Source organism: Canis aureus, chromosome 4 (assembly GCF_053574225.1).
Source record: "Canis aureus isolate CA01 chromosome 4, VMU_Caureus_v.1.0, whole genome shotgun sequence".
In the NCBI taxonomy this organism is placed as follows: Eukaryota; Metazoa; Chordata; class Mammalia; order Carnivora; family Canidae; genus Canis; species Canis aureus.
The window spans coordinates 38575416-38596145 of NC_135614.1; the positions used below are offsets into that span (position 1 = coordinate 38575416).

At 48.7% G+C, this 20730-nt stretch overlaps 1 protein-coding gene across 4 annotated transcripts in view; it reads right to left on the reverse strand.

Moving 5' to 3' along the window:
* CDHR2 (cadherin related family member 2) overlaps positions 1 to 18752 on the reverse strand; it is a 35862-nt gene extending 17110 nt beyond the window's left edge. For 2 of the 4 annotated variants that reach the window (XM_077895453.1, XM_077895450.1), the window contains exons 1-8: positions 18649 to 18752; positions 9149 to 9205; positions 8813 to 8884; positions 4634 to 4773; positions 4461 to 4514; positions 2956 to 3045; positions 790 to 879; positions 72 to 197 (exon numbers count right to left, since the gene is read on the reverse strand). In XM_077895453.1, the coding sequence (XP_077751579.1) occupies positions 72 to 197; positions 790 to 879; positions 2956 to 3045; positions 4461 to 4514; positions 4634 to 4773; positions 8813 to 8884; positions 9149 to 9200 (624 nt within the window). In that variant the 5' untranslated portion in view covers positions 9201 to 9205; positions 18649 to 18752. Of the gene's footprint in view, positions 1 to 71; positions 198 to 789; positions 880 to 2955; positions 3046 to 4460; positions 4515 to 4633; positions 4774 to 8812; positions 8885 to 9148; positions 9206 to 17180; positions 17273 to 18594 lie in introns of all 4 variants that reach the window. The other 2 variants (XM_077895451.1, XM_077895452.1) reach the window with 2 other exon arrangements.
* Between the last annotated feature and the right edge of the window lie 1978 nt (positions 18753 to 20730).

Consider the following 20730-nt stretch of genomic DNA (forward strand, 5'->3'; position numbering starts at 1 on the left):
CTGTGGGAGATAGGTCTCCGTAAGGCTGAGCCTCATGGTCCTGGCCCCCCTCTGTCTGCACCCCTACTCACACAGGCCCTCAGCTCCAGCTGATAGAAGGCACTCTTGTTGTTGTAGCTGAGGCTGCCATTGAGGACGATGGAGCCATTGGGGAAGATCCTGAAGAGGTGCTGGCTCTCCCCATTGCTAGGGATGACCTGAGGCAGAGCAGTCAGGGCAGGCTCCCCTCTGAGAGACCAGGGCTCAAGTCCTAGCTCTGCTCTTAACCAGCCCTGCCACCCTTACCAGGTCACCTAACCTTTCTGAGCCTCAGTTTCCACCTCTGGGAAATGAGCTCAGACATATCAGCAGTGGGTTGAGAGGAGGGTCCAATGAGGTAAGGTATATGCTAGGCACATCGTGGGCACTCAGTAGACGGGAGCTATAGCTAGCTAACATGCCTTCGGAAGAACTGGGTCACATACTCTGTTGTGTGTGTGACCTTGGACAAGACACTGTACCTCTCGATTTCCTATTCTGTGTACCAGCCACCCCATGAAGCCACATGAACTCAGGAAAAGCCCAGTCGGTGCCCCAAGGCAAGAAGGTGGGAAGAAGGGTTCTGTCCATGGCAGTCACCCTCCTTAGGTGGCTTTATCAAATGAGGTCCAGAGGGGGCCAGCAAAAGGTTTGGTAGCCAGGGCTCACCCCAACACTCAAGGTTCCTGCAGGCTGTGTGGGAGATGCTGCCCCCTGGTGGCTATGAGGAGCAGTGGGGCCCGTATTCCCACAGGACTTGCCTGTGCTCACCTGCTCTATGGAGTACACCACTGCTCCTGCAGACCCCGTGTCTTGGTCCTTGGCCAGCACAGAGAACACCAGGGAGCCAACTGGCAGGGTCTGTAATGAGGAACTCCAATCCATCCCTTCCACGACTGAGCACTCATTTCCCCTCCCTGAGTTTATGTCCCCGATTATACTGCAGGAATAACACCTAGAGCCTGACACTCAATGCTCCCTTTTCCTTCTCACTTGGGCTGGGCCTCTGGAGACCACTGGGGGGAGGGAGGGCAGGGAGCAGATTACCCCCCTTTCCTCTCCCTACCACTTCGGCTGGCTTATGATTTGCAGAGCACCTCAGGAGAAAGAAGCACAATCATTCCAGAATCCAGGATGTGCCACTCCCCTGCTCAAACATCCTGTGGGCTCTCTGTAGCCTACAGCAGTACATCCCAGACAGCACCCTGCAGAGCTGGAAGGTTCTTTGGGGAGGCCTTTGCCCTGTCTGTGACCTGTGCACACCTTCATTATTTCCACAAAGTGGCCAAAGTGATCTTTGAAAATCATAAATCAGACCACATCACTTTTGTGCTAAAAGCCCTCCAATGGTTTCCCTATTTTGTCTAGAATACAATCTTCACTCCCTCTATGGCCCTCTGATGTCAGGCCACTGTCCACCTCTCTCACCTCACCTCCTCCTCACCTTCCACCCTCCATTCACAGCACCTTCCTGGCTATATGCCTAGAACACTCCAAATTCATTCCCAGCTTGGAGCCATTGAATCTGCTGTTCCCCTACCTGGAACATCCTTCTCCTGGAGCATCCCATGGTTGGTTCCTTCTTGCCATGTAGGTCTCTGTTCAAATGTCACCTACTCAGAAAGGCCTTTCCTGGTTGCTCAACCTAAACCAGCCCCCTTCCTGGTCACTTTCTTTCACTTTGCCCTGTTTTACACTCTTCATAGAGCTTAATAGCATCTGAAATAATCCTGCTTATTGAATGTTTCATTGATTATTATCTATATTCTTCATTAAAATGTGACCAGATCTGCCTTATTTACCAGATAGTCTCAGCACCAAAGCCAGTGCCTGGTACACAGCATGAGCTCCATCAGAGTCTGTCAGATGGCTGACTGGACCTCATCAGTCTTATGTCTGGCCTAGTGTGTATTTAGTGTATTTGGGGCCCCACACCAAATACATTTTCAAAGCCGCATGGTAATGAAGATCAAGGAGTGGTGTTGTGTTTGCTGCTCAGGGACCATTAGGGAACCTCCTCCCCATGCAGTCCGTTCAAGTGGAGCTGCCCTCCCTTGCTAAAGGGGAAGGATCATGATGTAGACCTACCCAATCAAAGTATTCCGTATCCCTAGGTTGATAGGTATATGACCCAAAATGGGTCAATGAGAGTCAACTCTGGGGTTTGGGCCAGAACCACAGAGAAAGAGACAGTCTGCGTTCAAGTTGCAAAGCCTGGAGCTGCACGGGACACTTTTATCACCACAATAGAGAATGGCCCCTTACCTAAGGATAGGGGCAACAAGATAAGGAGAGCTGAGAGGTGAGAGAAATATCTGTCTCTCTCTCTCTCTCTCTCTCTTTTTAAGAAATCTCTTCTTGATGACACAGTTGTTTCTTGTTTTTGTTTTTTAAGATTTATGTATTTATTCATGAGAGACACAGAGAGAGAGAGAGGCAGAGACATAGGCAGAGGGAAAAGCAGGCTCCTCACAGGGAGCCTGATGCAAGACTTGATCCCAGGTCCCAGGATCATGCCGGAAGCCAAAGGCAGACACTCAACCACCAAGCCACCCAGGCGTCCCTTGATGACATGTTTTGTTGTTGTTGTTGTTGTTTTTTGATGACATGGTTTAAATGCATGTATCCAACTTGCCTGAAGTTAGTATACCTCTAAATTTTTCAGATACATGAGAAAATAAATTCCTTTTCTTAAAAAAATTTTTGCTTTTATAACTGGAATCATTCTAATCCAGTTTGACTGATTGCAATATGTTGCTATAACTCTTGTTCATATGGTTACATTCCCCCCAATTTGGTTCCTGCAGTGGGCCCTTCTAAGGGGTGCTTCTCCTTGATCCTAGACCCCCTGCTGACCATCTCTGGTCCTTTGCACACTGACAAGAACTTCTGGGATGCCTGTATCATACACACACACACCATTAGAGCAGATGTTACCTCATTGATGCTGGTGGAGAAACCACTATTCTGGAAAACGGGAGCATTGTCATTTCTGTCCTCCACGATCACCTGCATTTCCTTCCGTACCTGCAGGTAAGAAAGCCCAGGTGAGCCTGGAAAATGTGAGAGCTTGAGAAGACAAAAGGGAAGAGTGTCTGAGTGGGACAACTCCTGGTGTTCCAACTCCTGGTGGGACAACTTGCAGTTGGCTTTGCTTCTCGGGCAATCAGGCAATATTCAGGGTAATCTCATTTTTTATACAATTTCAAACACCAGAAAAGTTGCAAGTATAGTACAAAAACTCCCAATACCCTTCATCCAGATTTAGTCATTGTTTGATCTCTCTCTCTTTCTCTCCACATGTTTACAGAACCATTTCAGAGCAAGATGCAGACATAATTAGGTCATTTTTTAAAAATTGAAGATATGTCTGTCCTGCTATAGGAATGTTCATTTTAGCTTTGTCTGCCATAGTTTTTAGCATGCGGACAACCTAAGTGTCTGTCAGAGGAGACCAGCAATAGCATCATGATATGCTCCTACATGGAAAATAGTACAAGAAACAGGGGACTCAGGAGGAAACATAGGCAGAGCTCCAAAGCTGATTGTTGAATGGACAGGGAAGTTCAAGATAATATGGAAGATGGGATCCCATTTGGGTTTCAGGAAATGCACCAAAACTACAATCTTTCTTCCATGGATGCATAAATATGTAAACACACAGTGAGAGATGTGGAAGAAGGGTGACTGTGGACGCTTTGGCTGGGAGTGGGCTGGGAAGGATCACCCAGGGGACTTGAGCTTGAGCTGCAACTCTTGAGATGTTTATGAAGAGAATGCATTCATGAATATCCAAGTCATTAAAATGATTTTTTTTAATGGATGGGGCTTGGAGAAGCTATTATAAAGACAAAATCCTCAACTTTCAGAGACATAGGGCACAGCAGTATAAGCTTGTTATTTCAAAAATGAGCACTGACGTTCAGCAGAGGGAGTTGAAAGCAATAGCTCAGGGTAGGGAAATATTTAGCACTTGTTTTTTATTAACATTTGTATTAACATAAATTAATATAAGTAATGTTATATTTGTAATATAAATGATGTATTTGCATAATTAAAGTAAATTAATATTATTGTGTGACCCAAAAAGGACAAGAATAATTTGGATGAAAATAAATATTAAAATTCAGTTTTTGTGGCATGCCTGGGTGGCTCAGTGGTTGAGCATCTGCCTTTGGCTCAGGTGGTGATCCCAGGGTCCTGGGATCGAGTCTCGCATCGGGCTCCCTGCAGGGAGCCTGCTTCTCCCTCTGCCTGTGTCTCTCTCTCTGTGCCTCTCATGAATAAATAAATAAAATCTTAAAAATAAATAAATAAATTCAGTTTTTGTTAACTAGGGCTCTCTCTGCTTGCCTGAGATAGGGGACACACTCAGGAGTGGCTCTAGTCCCTTGCTCCCTGATCCCAGGACCGGTCTCCTCTTCCTCCCCCTTCCAACTCACCGGGTTGTTGTGACTGTCGCTTACAGAGATGGTGACTGCGAACAAGTAGAGCGTCTGCGGTGGCAGGCAGAGAGAAGAGGCCGAAAGTGAGCCCCTGTTCAGAGTGGGAGCACAGGCAGGGCCCCCATCCCCCTGCCCCCCTCACAGGGTCTTCCCAGGCTGCCACCCTTTACCTCATAGTCTAGAGGGCTGGCCAGCTTCACTTCACCAGTGGCCGGGGTGACAGTGAAGAAATAGGCATATTGGCCACTAATCCCATAGGTCAGAGAGTCCTGGTCCTGGTCCTGAGCCACCAGCCAGAAGGCCTCGGAACCTGGAGGTGGGACACGGAATGCCTATGGTCCACGGCCCCATGTTTTGGCACCAGCCTGGCTCCACTGGGGTAGGGAGCCTGTCTTCTCTGTGTGCAGAAGTCTGGGACCCCCTCAATCCCCAGGTCTCTGGCCTTGGTGGCCATTAACATGGTTCTGAGGTTGTAGGATTGAGCCCTGGGTTGGGCTCCGTGCTGGGCATGGAGTCTGCTTAAGATTCTCTCTGTCCCTCTCCCTCGACCCCTCCACCTGCTCACACACTTTCGCTCTCTCTAAATAAACGAACAAATAAATAAGTCTTTTTTTTAAGTTGGCCTAGAAAAAGAAATTAAATGTAACAAATCAATAAAAGCTACAAAAATAAAAGACATATATTAGGTCCCTATATGTGAAGAATTATATGTTTGTCACTAAACTAAAACTGGTATTTAAAACACCATAATTATAGGGCTCCTGGGTGGCTCCGTCAGTTAAGTGTCCACCTTCCACCCAGGTCATGATCTCAGGGTCCTGGGATGGAGCCCAGCATGGGAGTCTGCTTCTCCCTCTCTCTCTGCCCCTCCCTCCCCTCATGCTCTTTCTCTCAAATAAATACATAAAATCTTAAAATAAAAAATTTAAAAGCCAAAAATAAATAAATAAATAAATAAATAAATAAATAAATAAATAAATAAAGATGGCACCAGGGACTATATATATATATATATATAAAGCCTGCCTAACATAGCAAAACTATTGTACAGTGTTAGTGTCAGGAAAAGAGGTCTTCTGTCAGGGAGAAAGGACAGGGAGTGACCAAAGGGACGAGAGAGGGGACCTGGGGGTGTTTGCAGCACCCTATCTCCTGATCAGTGATAGTTATTTGTGAGTCAATGCACTTTTCTGCACATATATTATACCTCAAAATAGAAAGTCTAAATGACAAAGTTTTAAAAAATCTGACTGAAAATGCTTTCCCATTGTAAAAGAGCTGTAGAATTTATCTCAGGTAGAAGAAAATCACCCTTTGGTTTATGAAAGGACCCCCCACCAAAAGAGAGCCCAGAGAGGAGTCTGTGGTTATAAAAGATCCTTTGGTCTGGACCAGGGAGGGAGGGGGCGCTGTTCTAAACAATGAAGTGGGGATGCCTGGGTGGCTCAATGGTTGAGCACCTGCCTTTGGCTCAGGGTGTGGTCCTGGAGTCTCCGGATCGAGTCCCGCATGGGGCTCCCTGCATGGAGCCTGCTTCTCCCTCTGCCTATCTCTCTGCCTCTCTCTTTCTGTGTCTGTCATGAATAAGTAAATAAATCTTTAAAAAAATAATAAATAAAATAAACAATGAAGTAATCAGTTTTCTGTTTCCTGGGGGTTGCAGAGGGCAGCATGCGTCAGAGCCCCAGGGCTGGGGAGGCAAGGAGACATGCAGGGTTTGGGTGACCTGACCAGGCCCAGAGTGGACACTCTCCAGTGACAACAGTGAGTATGGCTTCCTGACTCATGCTACCATCTCCTCCCTTCTCCTCAGATCTTCAGTAAAGCCTGGAGCTGGCTGGATGGCACCAGGGACTGGCCAGGGAGAGGGAGGAAAGAACAAAGGGTGAACCTCAACCTTGAAAAAAACATCCACAGGAGGAGCCTCTGAAACTAGTATGAGAACTCAAGCTGTTTTATTTAGATATCAAAGGCTTACTCTGGAGAATGAGATCTTGAGGGCCTTTGAGTTATAGTATTTGTGACATTCGTTTGACCTTTGTGTGTGTGTTTTATCTATGACCAAACAGCTATGAAAATATATGTAAATATCATTAACATATATACATTACTTCTCTTTTGGACAAAGAACATTTATAGATACCAAATAGTTTGACTTCAGCCCAGTCTTCCAGGGTGCTCATCTCAGTGTAATGAGACCATCACCTCCCTCATCCTGGGCATTAAATCTTTATTAATATAACCCTAAACAGATTTTGCTGTCCTGGCAACCACACCCAAATGTATGTGGTCTTTGTGCCTACAAAGTCTATCCCCCATCCTTTCCTCACATACTCCAGTCTGGGATTCTGAATCCCAGGGCCAACTCTGGGTTTCACCGTCTTTGATTCAGTCTCTTGTGTCTTCTGGTAGCTTTAGCTATCTGAGATCCTAATTCCAATGCTACGACAAAGACTGTGGATTGTCCCCTAATATTCACACCCTTTCTTTCTCTCAGAGCCAGAGAACTTCAGATTTTGAGCTGGGCACATGGCCAACCAAAATAAAGACCTCATTTTCCAGGTCTCCTTGCAGCTAGGTGTGGATAGGTGGCTAAGTTCTGGCCAATGAGAAGTGAGTGAAAAGAGCAGTGTGTAAAATCTGGAGCCTATCATTATGAGAAAGGGCCGAGCCTGAGGGGCCCCTTCCTCCTCTAGCTGACTGGAATAGGGTGTGACATGAGCCTTCTCGGACCACGTGGATGAGGGCCACAGCCTAGGGAAGGGCAGAGCCTGGAGATGGAAGGAGAATGCCAGACACCAAAAGTGTAGAGCAGGGAACAGTCTAATGGAACAGAGCCCCAGAGAGCCCTGGACTTGTTGATACAGATGGCTATATGAGAGAATGATCAGCCTTGACCTTGTTTACACCTTTGTTTTTTGGGGTCCGTAATGCTCAGCCAAGCCTGTATCCCAATGAATAGAATCTTTTTTTTTAACCCATATCCTGCCTGCTAGGAATTAGGAATTCAGTCCCTGTGGCTTCCAACAAAACGATGTTTCCCAAATCTCATTCCCTTTTGTACACTGCCACAATCTTTACCATATCCAGTGTCTCATTATTTATGATCCTTCTTTTAATTGACTTATCGTTTCATGTAAATCTATTTATTTTAAAAGCAAGTTTTAGGAGTACCTGGGTGGTTCAGTCACTTAAACATCTGACTCTTGGTTTCAGCTCAGGTCATGATCTCAGGTTAGCGGATCAAGCACCACTTTGGGCTCTGCATTCGGTGGAGTCTGCTTGAGGTTCTTTCTCTCCCTCTCCCCACTTGCATTCTCCCTCTCTCTCTCTCCTTCTCTCTCTCTCTCTCTCTCAAATAAATAAATAAATAAATAAATAAATAAATAAATCTTTCTGGGGATCCCTGGGTGGCTCGGCGGTTTGGCGCCTGCCTTTGGCCCAGGGCCCGATCCCGGAGTCCTGGGATCGAGTCCCACGTCGGGCTCCTGGCATGGAGCCTGCTTCTCCCTCTGCCCGTGTCTCTGCCTCTCTCTCCTCTCTCTATGACTATCATGAATAAATAATAAAAAACAAATTAAAAAAATAAATAAATCTTTCTTTAAAAATAAAATAAAATAAAAGCAAGCTTTAGATTGTGGCTGTAAATAGAAATCCATTTCACTTGCCATAGATAGAAAGTAGCTCTATAAACAAAGGCAATTAAAGTAAAGCACTGGGGGGCAGCCCCGGTGGCTCAGCGGTTTAGTGCTACCTGCAGCCCAGGGTGTGATCCTGGAGACCCAGGATCAAGTCCCACGTTGGGCTCCCTGCATGGAGCCTGCTTCTCCCTCTGCCTGTGTCTCTGCCTCTCTTTCTCTGTGTGTCTCTCATAAATAAATAAATAAATAAATAAATAAATAAATAAATAAATAAATAAAGTGAAGCACTGTTATTAACTTCTGGCAAGAAGTGTGTAAAAGTCTTTTAGCCAGAAATCTGCTCCCTGTTTAGAGGGGAGAAAAGCAGGGGGTGGAGGAAATTTAGCAAGTGTGAGAGGTGGAAGAGAAAAAATGGTCTCAGGTGGATCCTCTCTCCTCGGGGTATCAGAAACACCAGCAAGAGATGGGATGGGTAACAGAAGGAATGTTCTCATGGGGTATCTTGGTTACTTGACACTGTGTGAGGGCCTTGACACAAAAGCTGAAGAGGAGAAAACAAACTTCTAGAAAAAACTCCCTTCAGGCCACCTTTGCCCCATGATGAGCCATGGAAATACTCCCTTATGGGAAGCCAGCCCATAAGGGAGTCCCTGGGGCCCTCTTTGGGTAGGGGCTTGGCACAGTCTGTGCACAGGGATGGTTACTCACCCACTGGTAGGTCCTCAGGCAAATTCACTCTTGTCATGTTTCCAGAGAATGTCGGGGCCACATTGGCTTCCACTGTAGGAACATAGACCACTGGAACACCTAGATGCCCCTGTAAAGCTTACTCCCCACCTACCCTAATGGGAGCCCACACCAGTCCCAACCTTCAGCCTAGCTCACCCGCCTGGGGTCCTCCCTAGACCTCCCCAGGGCAGCCAAGCATGGAGCTGGGTCATGGGAACTGGGGGTTTGCTAATGAAGCAGTGCCCCTCTCTTCTGGAGGGCCTGCCAAGGATCTCCACATTAGTACTACTCTGGTAGGGGAGGGGAGGCACCCACCAGATACCATGAGGGTAAGAAGCAGGAGGCAGGATAGCCACGGCCACGCCATTATGTCTGAAAAGACCAAGGGAAGACGCATCAGGAAAGGGGCAACTGTACTTAGGCCTCCCTCTCTTTGGTGGGAGGGTCTGAGCCAGGCTTGCCCACCACTACCCTTTCAGGGCCCCTATCACCCGCTGCCACTCTCCAGATGTTCCAGGGTGGAGGAATCAAGTTAGAGGGGGAACCCAGAGGGGTGGGCAGGGTAGCGAGCCTGGTCTAGAATTCCAGCTTGAGAATGACCCAAACTTGGCTCTAGAATTCAGGGGCCTTGTGTAGCAGGTACTGCTCTAAGCATGTTATATGCATAATCTTGATATCCCTGCAACTATGAGGTGGCTGAGAGAATAAAGGGCTTTCCTGAGGCACACAGGGAATCTATGACAAGACCGTGCTCTGAACATGAGTTTTGGATTCCAGAATTCATTTCCCCAACCATGACTCTACCCTGCCTATGTGAAGTGTCTAAGCTAATAGCATCCTTCACAATCAGGTGCCCAAAGAGGGACAGTGACTTAACCAGGACAATCCAGAGGCTCTATGGGTAGACAGGGTCCTTTGTCCTACTTGCTGACACATCTAATAGCTGCCTTTGCCACCTTTCCCAAAGTGTGCTCCATGGAACACTGGCCCTGTGAGATGTTCCACAGCAGGAGGGTTACCTGGTTAGGTCAGTTTGGGAAGGACTCCAAAGCTATGGGAGAACCAAGAGAAAATGACCCCAATCTCTGGCTGATTCAAAAAAATGGGGTCCTCCAAGGGGGAGAGAAAGAGATAGCAGAGTAAGAATGACTTCCAGAGCTGAACCTTGACAATCAAAACCCAGAAGTCTTCTCCCTCATGCCACCTTCCCCTCCTCCCAAGTTCCTGCCTCAAGGATGTACCCATTTGCTTAGGTCACCCTTGGCTCTCCTTTTTTGGAGTGCCCTACATTTAATCTATGGTGAACCTGGCATTTCCCTCCATCCCACAGTAGCCACACTCACAGCCACCTTCCCCCATCCCCTGGCTCAGCCCCTCTCCAGGCCTCCCTCCCTTGGGTCTTTAAACCAGTTCACTTAGCCCAAGTAATCCTTCCTCAACCCCTCTGATGACCTCTCTCCTCTGTTTAAAGCCCTTTGATGGCTCCCCATTGCCCGAGCCCAAACTCCATAAAAGAGCTTCCATAGACCATCCACACCTGACAGCCACCTCCCTCCCCAGCTTCATTATTTTTAAGATTTTATTTATTTATCCATGAGAGACACAGAGATAGAGAGACAGAGACATAGAGGGATAAGCAGGCTCCTTGCAGGGAGCCCAATTCAGGACTTGATCCTGGACCCCGGGGATCATGACCTGAGCCGAAGACAGATGCTCAATCATTAAGCCACCCAGGCATCCCCCCAGCTTCATTTCTAACTATGTCCCGCTTCACCTCTCATGCCTCTCATGGCCATAAGAGGGTTGATAATTTTAAATATCCACTGACATTTCCTGGGCACCTGCTATGGGAAGGTGGGTACCTGGGTACCTGGATTCATTCATTCATTCTTTTAATAGGTATTTATGCACGTCTCCTAAAGGCTAGATCTTTTTCCCAGCATTGGGCGAATAATTGCAAGCAAAAGAGCCAAGGTGCTGCCTTCACTGAGCTCAAGGCTTAGTGAATAAGACAGACCCTAGGGTGCCTGGGTGGCTCAGTTGGTTAAGTGTCTGCCTTTGGCTCTGGTCATGATCCTGGAATCCTGGGATTGAGCCCCGCATTGGGCTCAGCGGGGAATTTGCTTCCCTCTGCCCCTCACCCCACTCTTGCTCTCTCTCTCAAACAAATAAAATATTTTTTGGGGAAAAAGACTCTAAACAAGTAAATGAAGTGCTGACTGCTTGCTGCATTCATGCTATGAAGGAAGGGAATGTGGCCATTGTAGGAGCATAAAAGAGGTGCTACTTCAGGCAGTATGGCAGATAAAAAGGGCTACAAACCTTTTGACTCTACTCCCAACAAGAGATGAAGACTATGTCTGCCCCCCTTGAATCTGGTACATTCATTACGTTTTCATTCTATTTATGAGGTTTTTAACATCTCAGGGCACCTTGCCAACCTTCCCCAGGCAAGCTGGTTCCCAGAGATGGCAGATGACTTGCCTGCAAACACTCCTTTCCTGTACAAACCAACCAATCCAGAGCCCACACTCCAACTTCCTCCTTCATCTAACTCATACACCAAGTCAATATTCTCCCTGCCCTGAGTCACCCCAGATCCAAGCACTGGACGACTAAGGACGACGCCTATAGACTGCCAAAATTATTCCAACTATTCAATCCTAAGCTTGCTCCACTGCCTGACCTGCAGCCTCCTTCCCACCTTCCTTCCCATGGAAAATGCTTTAAGGCTCTGGGTCACGCTTTCTCCTCTCTCCTTCCACGTCCTGACCGAATGCTTCCCCGTGTGGCCCTACATGGCATGGCAGGCCCTCTCCTCTAATAAAAATCTTTCAATGGCCTTAGCTTTTCAATGTCATTACACAGTCATCTCCATAAATTAAAAATCCCACTGGTTTTATGATTAAGACATCTGGGCAGGCCCCATGACTGACTGATAGAATATGGCTCCAGTGATGCCATGCCAGTTTCCAGGCTCTGGCCCCAAGATACTGGCAGTTTCCCCTTCTAGTCTCTTGGAACACTCTCTCTTGGAACTCAGCAGCCATGCTACAAGAAAGCCCCAGCAGTCTCTTGAAAAGACTCATGACCAACAGAGCCCCTGGCCAACAGCCCAACTGAGCTTCCAGTGAACTGCCAACATCCACCCACCCATGTGAGGGAGCTGTGTGCATAAACCATCCCAAAAAGGACGCTCTACCTCCCAACGAGCCATCTGGTCTAAGCCCTGCCCGAATGGTAGATTTCTAATATAATAAATGACTGTTGCTGTTTGCCAGTAAGTCTTGGGGTGGTTTGTTACACAGCAGTGAATAATGGAAATGCATAGGGCAGAGTCTCTGAGGAAGTGACATGTCTGAAGGACAAGAAAAGGACAATCTGTGAGGAGTGGAAGAGAAAGCTCCCTATTCAGTATGGAGGAATCAGCATTCATCTCCACTCGAAACACCACTAAAACGATGGTAGATTATAGAAGTTTGAAAGAAAAAAAGAAAGAATTGAAAGATGAACAACTTATCAAGCTAATGATAGTTAAAACCAGAGTAGGTGGTACCTGGGTGGTTCAGTTGGGTAAGTGTCCAACTCTTGTTTTAGGTTTGGGTCATGATCTCAGGGTTCTGGATAGAGCCCTACATCGGGCTCCCTGCCCAGTGTAGCATATGCTTGTCTCCCTCTCCCTCTGCCCCACCTGTGCTCGCTTGCTCACTTTCTCTCTCTCTCTAAAATAAATTTTAAAAATAAAGTAAATTAAATAAATTTTAATAAATAAATAAATAAATAAACAAACAAACAACCAGAGTAGGGATGGCACCCACAGGTTCCAGCTCAAAAGCCCAGCAAGGCCAAGGATTGAAGGTTCTAGAAGTTCCTGGAAACAGAGGTGCAGGGTGGCCTAAAAGCGGGAAAATTGGTTGAAAGTTTGCATATGAAGCCATTAGACTCCCAGATACTTCTCCCCCCATCCATGCAGTGAGGGAGCTGACACCCCACCCCCCACACACACTAGAAAATATACTTAGAGCCTACTTCCTGGAGAGGCTGAATCGGAAAGATCTGTCCCCAGGGCACTAGGCCTGGTAGAGGTGGGGCACCACAGCAAAACAGGTGGCTAAGTGAAAGACTGAACACCAAATGGTGACCCTCTCAGCCCTTACCCCCATCTCTGTCCCAAAAGCACTGGCAGATGATGATAGAGCATCTCCTCCAACCACCAGAAATGAAAAACAGAGAAAATGGACCCACTCAAGAGAAAAAGACCTACAGATTCTGAAATGTGGGGCATCCATTGGGTCACATTATGACATGGCCTCCAAAAGAAAAGTTCCCCCACAACCCAGGGACCCCACTGGACTTAGAGCCTTGTTCTTAGTCATGAACAAGGACCATCAGACATTGAAGGGAAGACAGATGCCATAGCATGCTGGAGCTGCTAATGAAAACTGCCATAGCTATAAGAATTTTACAAGCTGGTTGGCATTATATTTGTGGCTTGAAATCAGCCAGGGTGGAAGTATTTACACCATGGAAATTGGCAAATACAAAAACAAATTGTAGAAACCTGTACACCAGTGATGGACACTGAAAAATCCAAGCCAAATCAAACAAAAATAATGGGAAGAGGAAACTCAGAAGCTGATTGTTATTATAAATCTTGTAGTCTTATTTAAATTTTTAAAATTCAGTACACAGGGGGTACTTCCACTGGCTCAGTTGGTGGAGCATGAGATTCTTGATATGGGGGTTGTGAGTTGGAGCCACACGTTGGGTGTAGAGAGTACTTAAAAATAAAATCTTTGAAAAAAAATTCAGTCCCATACTACACTGCTAAAGCAAGCACTGTTTTAAGGTTGCTCCGGGTTGCCCGGTCAACATGAGAGAATGGCACCTGGTCAACTAAGATCTGGGTGTGTTCTAGGAATTGGAAAGAGGAGCCCTGTGGCTGGAGCAAAGGGAGAGAAGGGCAGGGAGGGAAACTGGGATAGGGAAGCAGGCAGAGGCAGCCGGTACCTGACCCTGTAAGACTTGGTGTGGATGGTCTGCTGTATTCTAAGGAAAATAGAGGGTCATTTCGAGGTTTTAACCAGGGGAGTGACAGAGACTAAGAGGCAAGAATAGTGAGATATTTTGGAGGCAGGACATTTGAAATTCATGTAATTTAATCTCTGCAGCAACCCATTTTGCGGACAGAGAAACAGACTCAAAGGAGCTCACAGCTACAAGTGAGGGGGTCTCTCCCATGCACAGAGGGAAGAGTGCAACCTTCACCTTCTGCCAGGGCCCCAGCAGGAGGGGAAAAACCCAGTTCAGCTGTGAACCCCAAACCTTCAAAATATTTGTCCTTTCTGACCTGGTAACCCAACAAACCTAAAATAAGGAAGCTCTTTCAGCAGCAAATTGCTCATCACGAGTGGTTATTTATGATCATGGAGAATGGAAGTAACTAAGCGTGGAAACACCAAGGAATGGTCAAGAAAGATGTCACCAACATCTCAATGGAATACCTCAATGGACTGCCTAAGTGGTGGCTGTTAAGCCTTATGGCAGTGAGCACCAATGCTACCACATAAGGAAGATCTACTCCGCGCCAGACACTGAGTTGGGCACTACTCGACACGAGAACACTCACGATAGGCACCGCTATATCCACTTTACAGATGGGGAAACTAAAGGCCCGAGATGCAAATTGCTTATAGACCCTCAAGAGAAGCAACAGAGGCTCTCTGGGCAATTCGCGCCCTCCTCTGAGCCCATTTCCTCATTTGTAAGATGGGACTGACAACCCTAAAGAGTCATAAGGGGTTGGAGGAATGAATGAGAATAGACTGTGCCCGCTCAGCACTCAGCACACAGAAGGTGCTCAGCAAATGCAAATCCCTTCCTTCTGCCTATTGTGGGGTCATCTTCACCTTATGACTGCTACTCCCAGTCCTCGTGAGAAACAGGTGGCCGTGCTGTGGAGGGTGCTGGCTTGATGTGGCCGAGGTCAAATGTAGTGACTGAGGCACTCCTGGAGCTGGTCATGGAGGTGGGGTTGGAACCAGGACATCAGTTTGCCTGGGGGTAGGGATGACAGTGGGGATGGAAGCCATGATGGTGGTGGTGGTGATGAGGTGGGGACGGATGCACTTGTAACATTTGTGATGATGAGGGTGGAGAGGCAGATGGAGCTGGTGGCAGCCCATGGGGGGAGGGGTGGCAGCGGCAAGCGCGCAGCAGCCCCACAGGTGGAGTTGGACACTGGTGATGGTGGTAGGCTGCTGGCATCCACCATGTGGCAAAATCCCAGGCACCTTTACACTGGCTGGATGCAGCTAGCCCTGACTTCTCCTTGCTGTGCAATCTGGGACCTCACCCCTCACTTCTTCTGTTCTCCTGCCTCCTCTCCTTCAGAGGTGACTCAGCAGCCATAGGACAATTAGTGAGTAAGTAATGAGTAGCCACAGGCATGCAACATGTGCTTTTCACCATAGCAAAGTACAATTGGGAAAAGAGGAAACTCCTGCCCTGGGGACCCACTCCTCCTAGGGAAGGAAGCTGGCAAGGATGGGCCATATGCTATGCCTGGCACTTTGTACCCTGTGCCATTCACCTCAGCACATCACAATCCAGGAGCTGAAGGGACGTCATCCAGTCAGTAATGAGATCAGAACCCAAAGCAGGAAGTCTGTGCTCTCTCTTTCCCAGCTTCTTGTTTTCTCTTCCTCATCAGCCAGACTTCCCCCCAGACACTGCAGGGCTCCCAAGGGCAAGGGAGAGGGAGAGCACCCTTCACTGTTAGCTTCATCCTCCAGGGTCACTGAGGTCCCCGTCCTATAACCAGCTACACTTATCGCTCGTGGAAGCTTCTTTCAACTTCCCCTCCCATTCTCAAGGGGCCTCAAGAAGCCTTCCGATCCTTACTCAGAGCAACAGTGATGACCCTCTACACCAGAGTAAGGCATACCCAAAGTCTCGCCCCTGCATCTGGTCCAGACCATCCCTCCAGAAGGGAGAGGTGGCTATCAACCTCCTTTACATCAGAGTTTCAAGGAGGATGAGGCTCCTGCCAATGTCTCCAAGCCAGCTGGGGGCAAAGTTGGATGCCGCCCCTCTGACTCCCATCCCACCCAGTCCAGTGCTCTTTCTGGCCTCCACCCTGAGTTTCAAACAATCTTGGCCCCTTGTTAGAGACTTTTTACACACACGCACTCATTTGATCGTAATGAGGCCAAAGTTCTTTGGTCCAGAGTGTCATTTCTGGATTTGGTCATTTGAGAAAAATGCAAACAGGGCCCGTGTGAGCTGGAGAAGGAACAAGAATAAACCTCCCTCACTGGGCATGGCTACTCCCAAGCACAAACCTCTGCCATGGCTCTGGCTGGCTGCAGGGATACACTTCCTGCCCCTGGGCCCCGCAGGCTAAGTCCTCATGGGTCCTGGGTTTCTCTTCCCAACAAGCTGCTCCCCTTCCCTGTCCTGTGGCCCAGTGGCACTAAATGCTCCTGTTCTCAGTCCACACCCTCTATTTTCCTCCCCCCAGGCATTTGCATATGCTGCCCCCTGCACCCAGAGTGCTTTCCCTTGCCTTCTGCATATATGCAAATTATCTCCATCCTCTAAGGCCTGGTCAGGTGCCCTGCCACTCTTTATGCTTTGGTGGGCCCCGTCTTCTGGCCTCTAAGTTCCTGGTCTCCCAGCAGGGGCAGGGGACAGAGCAATTGCAAATGAACAAGACTTGAATGGAGTTGCCTACGGTCTGGGACTGGGGAAAGGCCTTCACGGTGCCCTGACCAATCCACCCCCAGCTTCTGCTACACCATCTGCCCAGTTCCTCTGCTACACCAGGTAGCCTGGGCTCAAAGGAGGCAGTCTCTCCTCAGCCCCAATATCATGCAGCCACATGCAGAGGCTCTTTCCTCTTTTCCATCTCTCAGGTTGTCTTCTAAAAAATAGGACTCTATACATTCTAGAAATTCTAGCTTCCTTCCTCCCACACTTTCCTTACTCTCAAAAAGTTGCTTAGAAAAGGGGCAAAAAGGGGCACAGAGGTGAATGAGGGTGCTTCTCAACCTTTGCTGGCTGCATGATACATGCAGGGCCCCTGGGAGGCCCCTCTGGCTGGAAGGAGGCTCCCTCGCCCTGGCCCTGGAAGCACTGGATCCTTGGCCCCAGTGGGAGGAGGCACCAGCCACAGGTCCCAAAAGTCCAGGGCTCTCAGACTATCTTCCAGACTGGGAGTGAGGGCCTCCAGATGTGCCCAGGGCCTCCAGAAGGACCAGAGAGGAAAGTGGCCCTCATCACCCACAAGCCACCCAAGAGCTAACTTGCCCACCACGGCCACTACCACCTCCAGCTCACCACATACTTTCACTTCCGCTCTTTACTTCTCACAGCTGTGCTCTAGCTGTAGGAATTATTGTCCCAGGGTCCAGGTGAGAAAACTGAGGCTCAGAGAAGCTTAAAGAGTGATATCCAAGAGCAAGGGACACAATGTTAGATCCAGACTAGCTTTAAATCCAGGAGTCCCTAGGGATGCCTGGGTGGCTTAGCAGTTGAGCATCTGCCTTTGGCTCAGGGCATGATCCTGAATCCTGGGATCGAGTCCCACATAGGGCTTCCTGCATGGAGCCTGCTTCTTCCTCTGCCTGTGTCTCTGCTTCTTTGTGTATCTCTCATGAATAAATAATTAAATCTTTAAAAATAAAAAAAAATCCAGGAATCCCTGGAGTCCCTGGGCGAGCCTTCATCTGGGCTCCAATCGACTCCATGGGCAAATGCTGGCCCATCCAGGGAGCACTGGTGCAAGGCTGTGGACCCCAAGGGCACCGGGCTCCCTGCCATGGGGCGCCTCCAGTGTTCATCACCCTGACTGCTTCAACAGCAGACAGATAATGGAGTCAAAGGGTCCTGGTTTGCATTCCAGAATCACACTTACTCACTGTGCTCTATGGCCCCAGCACCCCACTCCCCAGGCAAGCCCTTCAGTGTCCTTGCTAAGAAATGGGGTGAGGTTAAGAACCACAGAGTCCAAAAAAAAAAAAAAAAAAAGAACCATAGAGTTCACACACAGGTTTCCATCAGTTGGACCCCACTGTTCCCTGAGCCCGAGCTGGGCATCTGGTGCCCCAGCCCCGCAGTGCCTGCCTAGGCCTACCCTGCCCACGGCTCTCCGCTGAGTCTCCACCTGGCACCCAAGTCTGGAATGAGCCAGAGCTGAGGGCCAGCCCCCAGTCCAGACACTTCCTAGCGCTGGCTGAGGTGGCACTCAAATCCATGGTGGACCAGAGGTTCGGCTCTGCTTCAGCCCCAGCTCCCTTCCCACGCTGTGACCGCCCTGATTCTACAGATATGGAAACCAAGGTCCAAAAGAGCTACAGAGCCCCACAAAGCCAGGATGGAGCTAAGATCTGAACCCAAGCAGTTGAGGTCAGGGCCCCATTCTTTGTCCTTGCTCTGGGAGAAAGCCCAGTCACTCTGTCTTTACCCCCTTGAGCTTCTTGTGAGAGAGGCCCAGGCAGGCTACCGTGCTTGCCTGAGGGAACTGCCTCCCTTCTGTCCTATGAAGAAAACTCCCTGTGCCCAAATGACCCCAGGACTCGGAAGGGAGGGGAGCCATCAGAATCTGGGAGTCGTACCAGCCTCGCACTGAGAGGAAACAGGCCTCACTGTCAGACTAGGAAGCTGCTCCAGATCCACCCAACCCAGTACCGGCACTCCCACCCAGCTGGGTGGGACCCCCAGAGCCCACCTCAGCCCCTACAACCCCACTCGGTCCCTACCCCTGGCCAGAAGTCTCCTGAGCCCCTGCTGCAGCCAGGCTGGGCGGTCCCTACCTGTGCCCCAGAGGGGCTGTGGAAGCGGTGGATGGGCGCCGGCGGGCACCTTCTGGGGCCTGTGACAGCGCAGCAGCCGGCAGACTTTGGCACCATCTCCTCCTCCCCTGAGCAATCATTAACCCTGCCAGAGACCACACCTCCCAGGATGGTAAGGATGGGACTGACTCCTCGACAGGCTCGGACCATGGCTAGCGAGGGGGCAAGAGGGCAGGACTGAGGTGACACGGAATGGGAGGCTCCGGCCATGGGAGAAAAGGCCTGGCAGAGCCTGAGCCCAGAGGACCTGCAGGAGGTGGGCAGGGTAACAGTCAGAAAGTGACACCTAGGAGCCCCATCCCCTCCCAGCTAGAAGAGGCCTCAGTGACAGGAAGCCTGTGGAGAAGGCGAGAGAGTGGTTAGGTGAGGAGAGGGATCAAACGTGGAGGCTTCAGAGGCATCTGTGAGGTTTTCAGAGAAGAGGGAGGGCAACCATGAGCTTGAATAATGCACTCTCCTGCCTATTGTTGCTAATATTCCCGTTCACTGAGCCCCTCAGGAGGTATCTCCCCTCCCCCAGAGGCTCATCCACCCCCGGGCTGGCTTTGGGTTTTTTTTTTTTTAAGATTTTATTTATTTATTTAACAGAGAGAGAGAGAGAGCAAGCACAAGGAGGCAGTGGCAGGCAGAGGCAGAGGGAGAAGCAGGCTCCCTGCTCAGCAGGGAGCCTAATGTGGGGCTTGAACCCAGGACGTTGGGATCATGACCTGAGCCAAAGGCACATGCTTAACTCCCTGAGCCACCCTGGCTTTAAATACCATCCAGGTGCTGGGGGCTCCTAGTAGGGTCTGAGCCCCCAGATCCCTCTCTGGCCGCTGGCCCAACCATTCCTGTGTTGATCTGGGAGAAAGAAGACCCCCAGTACAAGGTCACCAGCCTCTTCTTTGGTGGCCCTCTCCTCATGGGCAAGGACAGTGCCCAACTCAATAGATATAGATTAGATGCTACTATATGTCAAGCACTTTATTAGGTATGTTTGTTCCCTACCCCCACCTACAACCCCCTAAATTTAAAACAGATGATCAAAGTACACATGCTTTGCGTACACCCATGTTCATAACATCCTTATTCACATTAGCTAAAACGTGGAAACAACCCAGTGTCCATTGACAGATGAATAGATGGACAAAATGTGGTGTGTACACACAATGGAGTGTTATTCAGCCTTAAAAAGGAAGGAATTTATCACACATGCCACAAGGTGGATGAGCCTTGAGGTCATTATGCTGAGTGAAATAAGCCAGTCACAGAAGGACACATACTGTATGATTCCACTTACACAAGGTGTCTAAAGTAGTTGGACTCATAGGAACAGAAAGTAGAATGGTGGTTACCAGAGGGGCTGGGGGAGAGGGAGTAAGTTGTTTAATGGGGACAGAGTTGTAGTTTTGCAAAATGAAATTAGTTCTGGAAAAAAAAATTAGTTCTGGAGATGGATGGTGGGGATGGTTTCACCACATTATAAATGTCCTTAATACTTCTGAATTGTACATTTGAAAATAGTAAAATTGTGAGTTTTATGTGTATTTTAGCACAGTTTTAAAAATGGAAAGGAAATATATGTTTCAACAAGCTTTAAAAGATGAAGAAAACAGGATGAAGGGAAAAGGTATGAGGAAAACAAAAATATAGGCCTAAAGAGAATCCACAAAATATTTGAGTTCTGGTTACTGGTCAGAAGGTCATGAATTGCACTCTTAGCTTCTCAGCAGGGATCCCTGGGTGGCGCAGCGGTTTAGCACCTGCCTTTGGCCCAGGGCGCGATCCTGGAGACCCGGGATCAAGTCCCACGTCGGGCTCCTGGTGCATGGAACCTGCTTCTCCCTCTGCCTATGTCTCTGCCTCTCTCTCTGTGTGTGTGACTATCATAAATAAATTTTTAAAAAGATAAGCTTCAAAGCAGACAAAGCAAAGAAAAAAAACAGGATCCATTAGGTCTAGTATCCACCCACTGAATACACACACACACACACACACACACACAGGGGCAGGGATATGGAGGGGAGGGAGACAGAGAGCATGCCAACTGTCAGGATCTGGGAG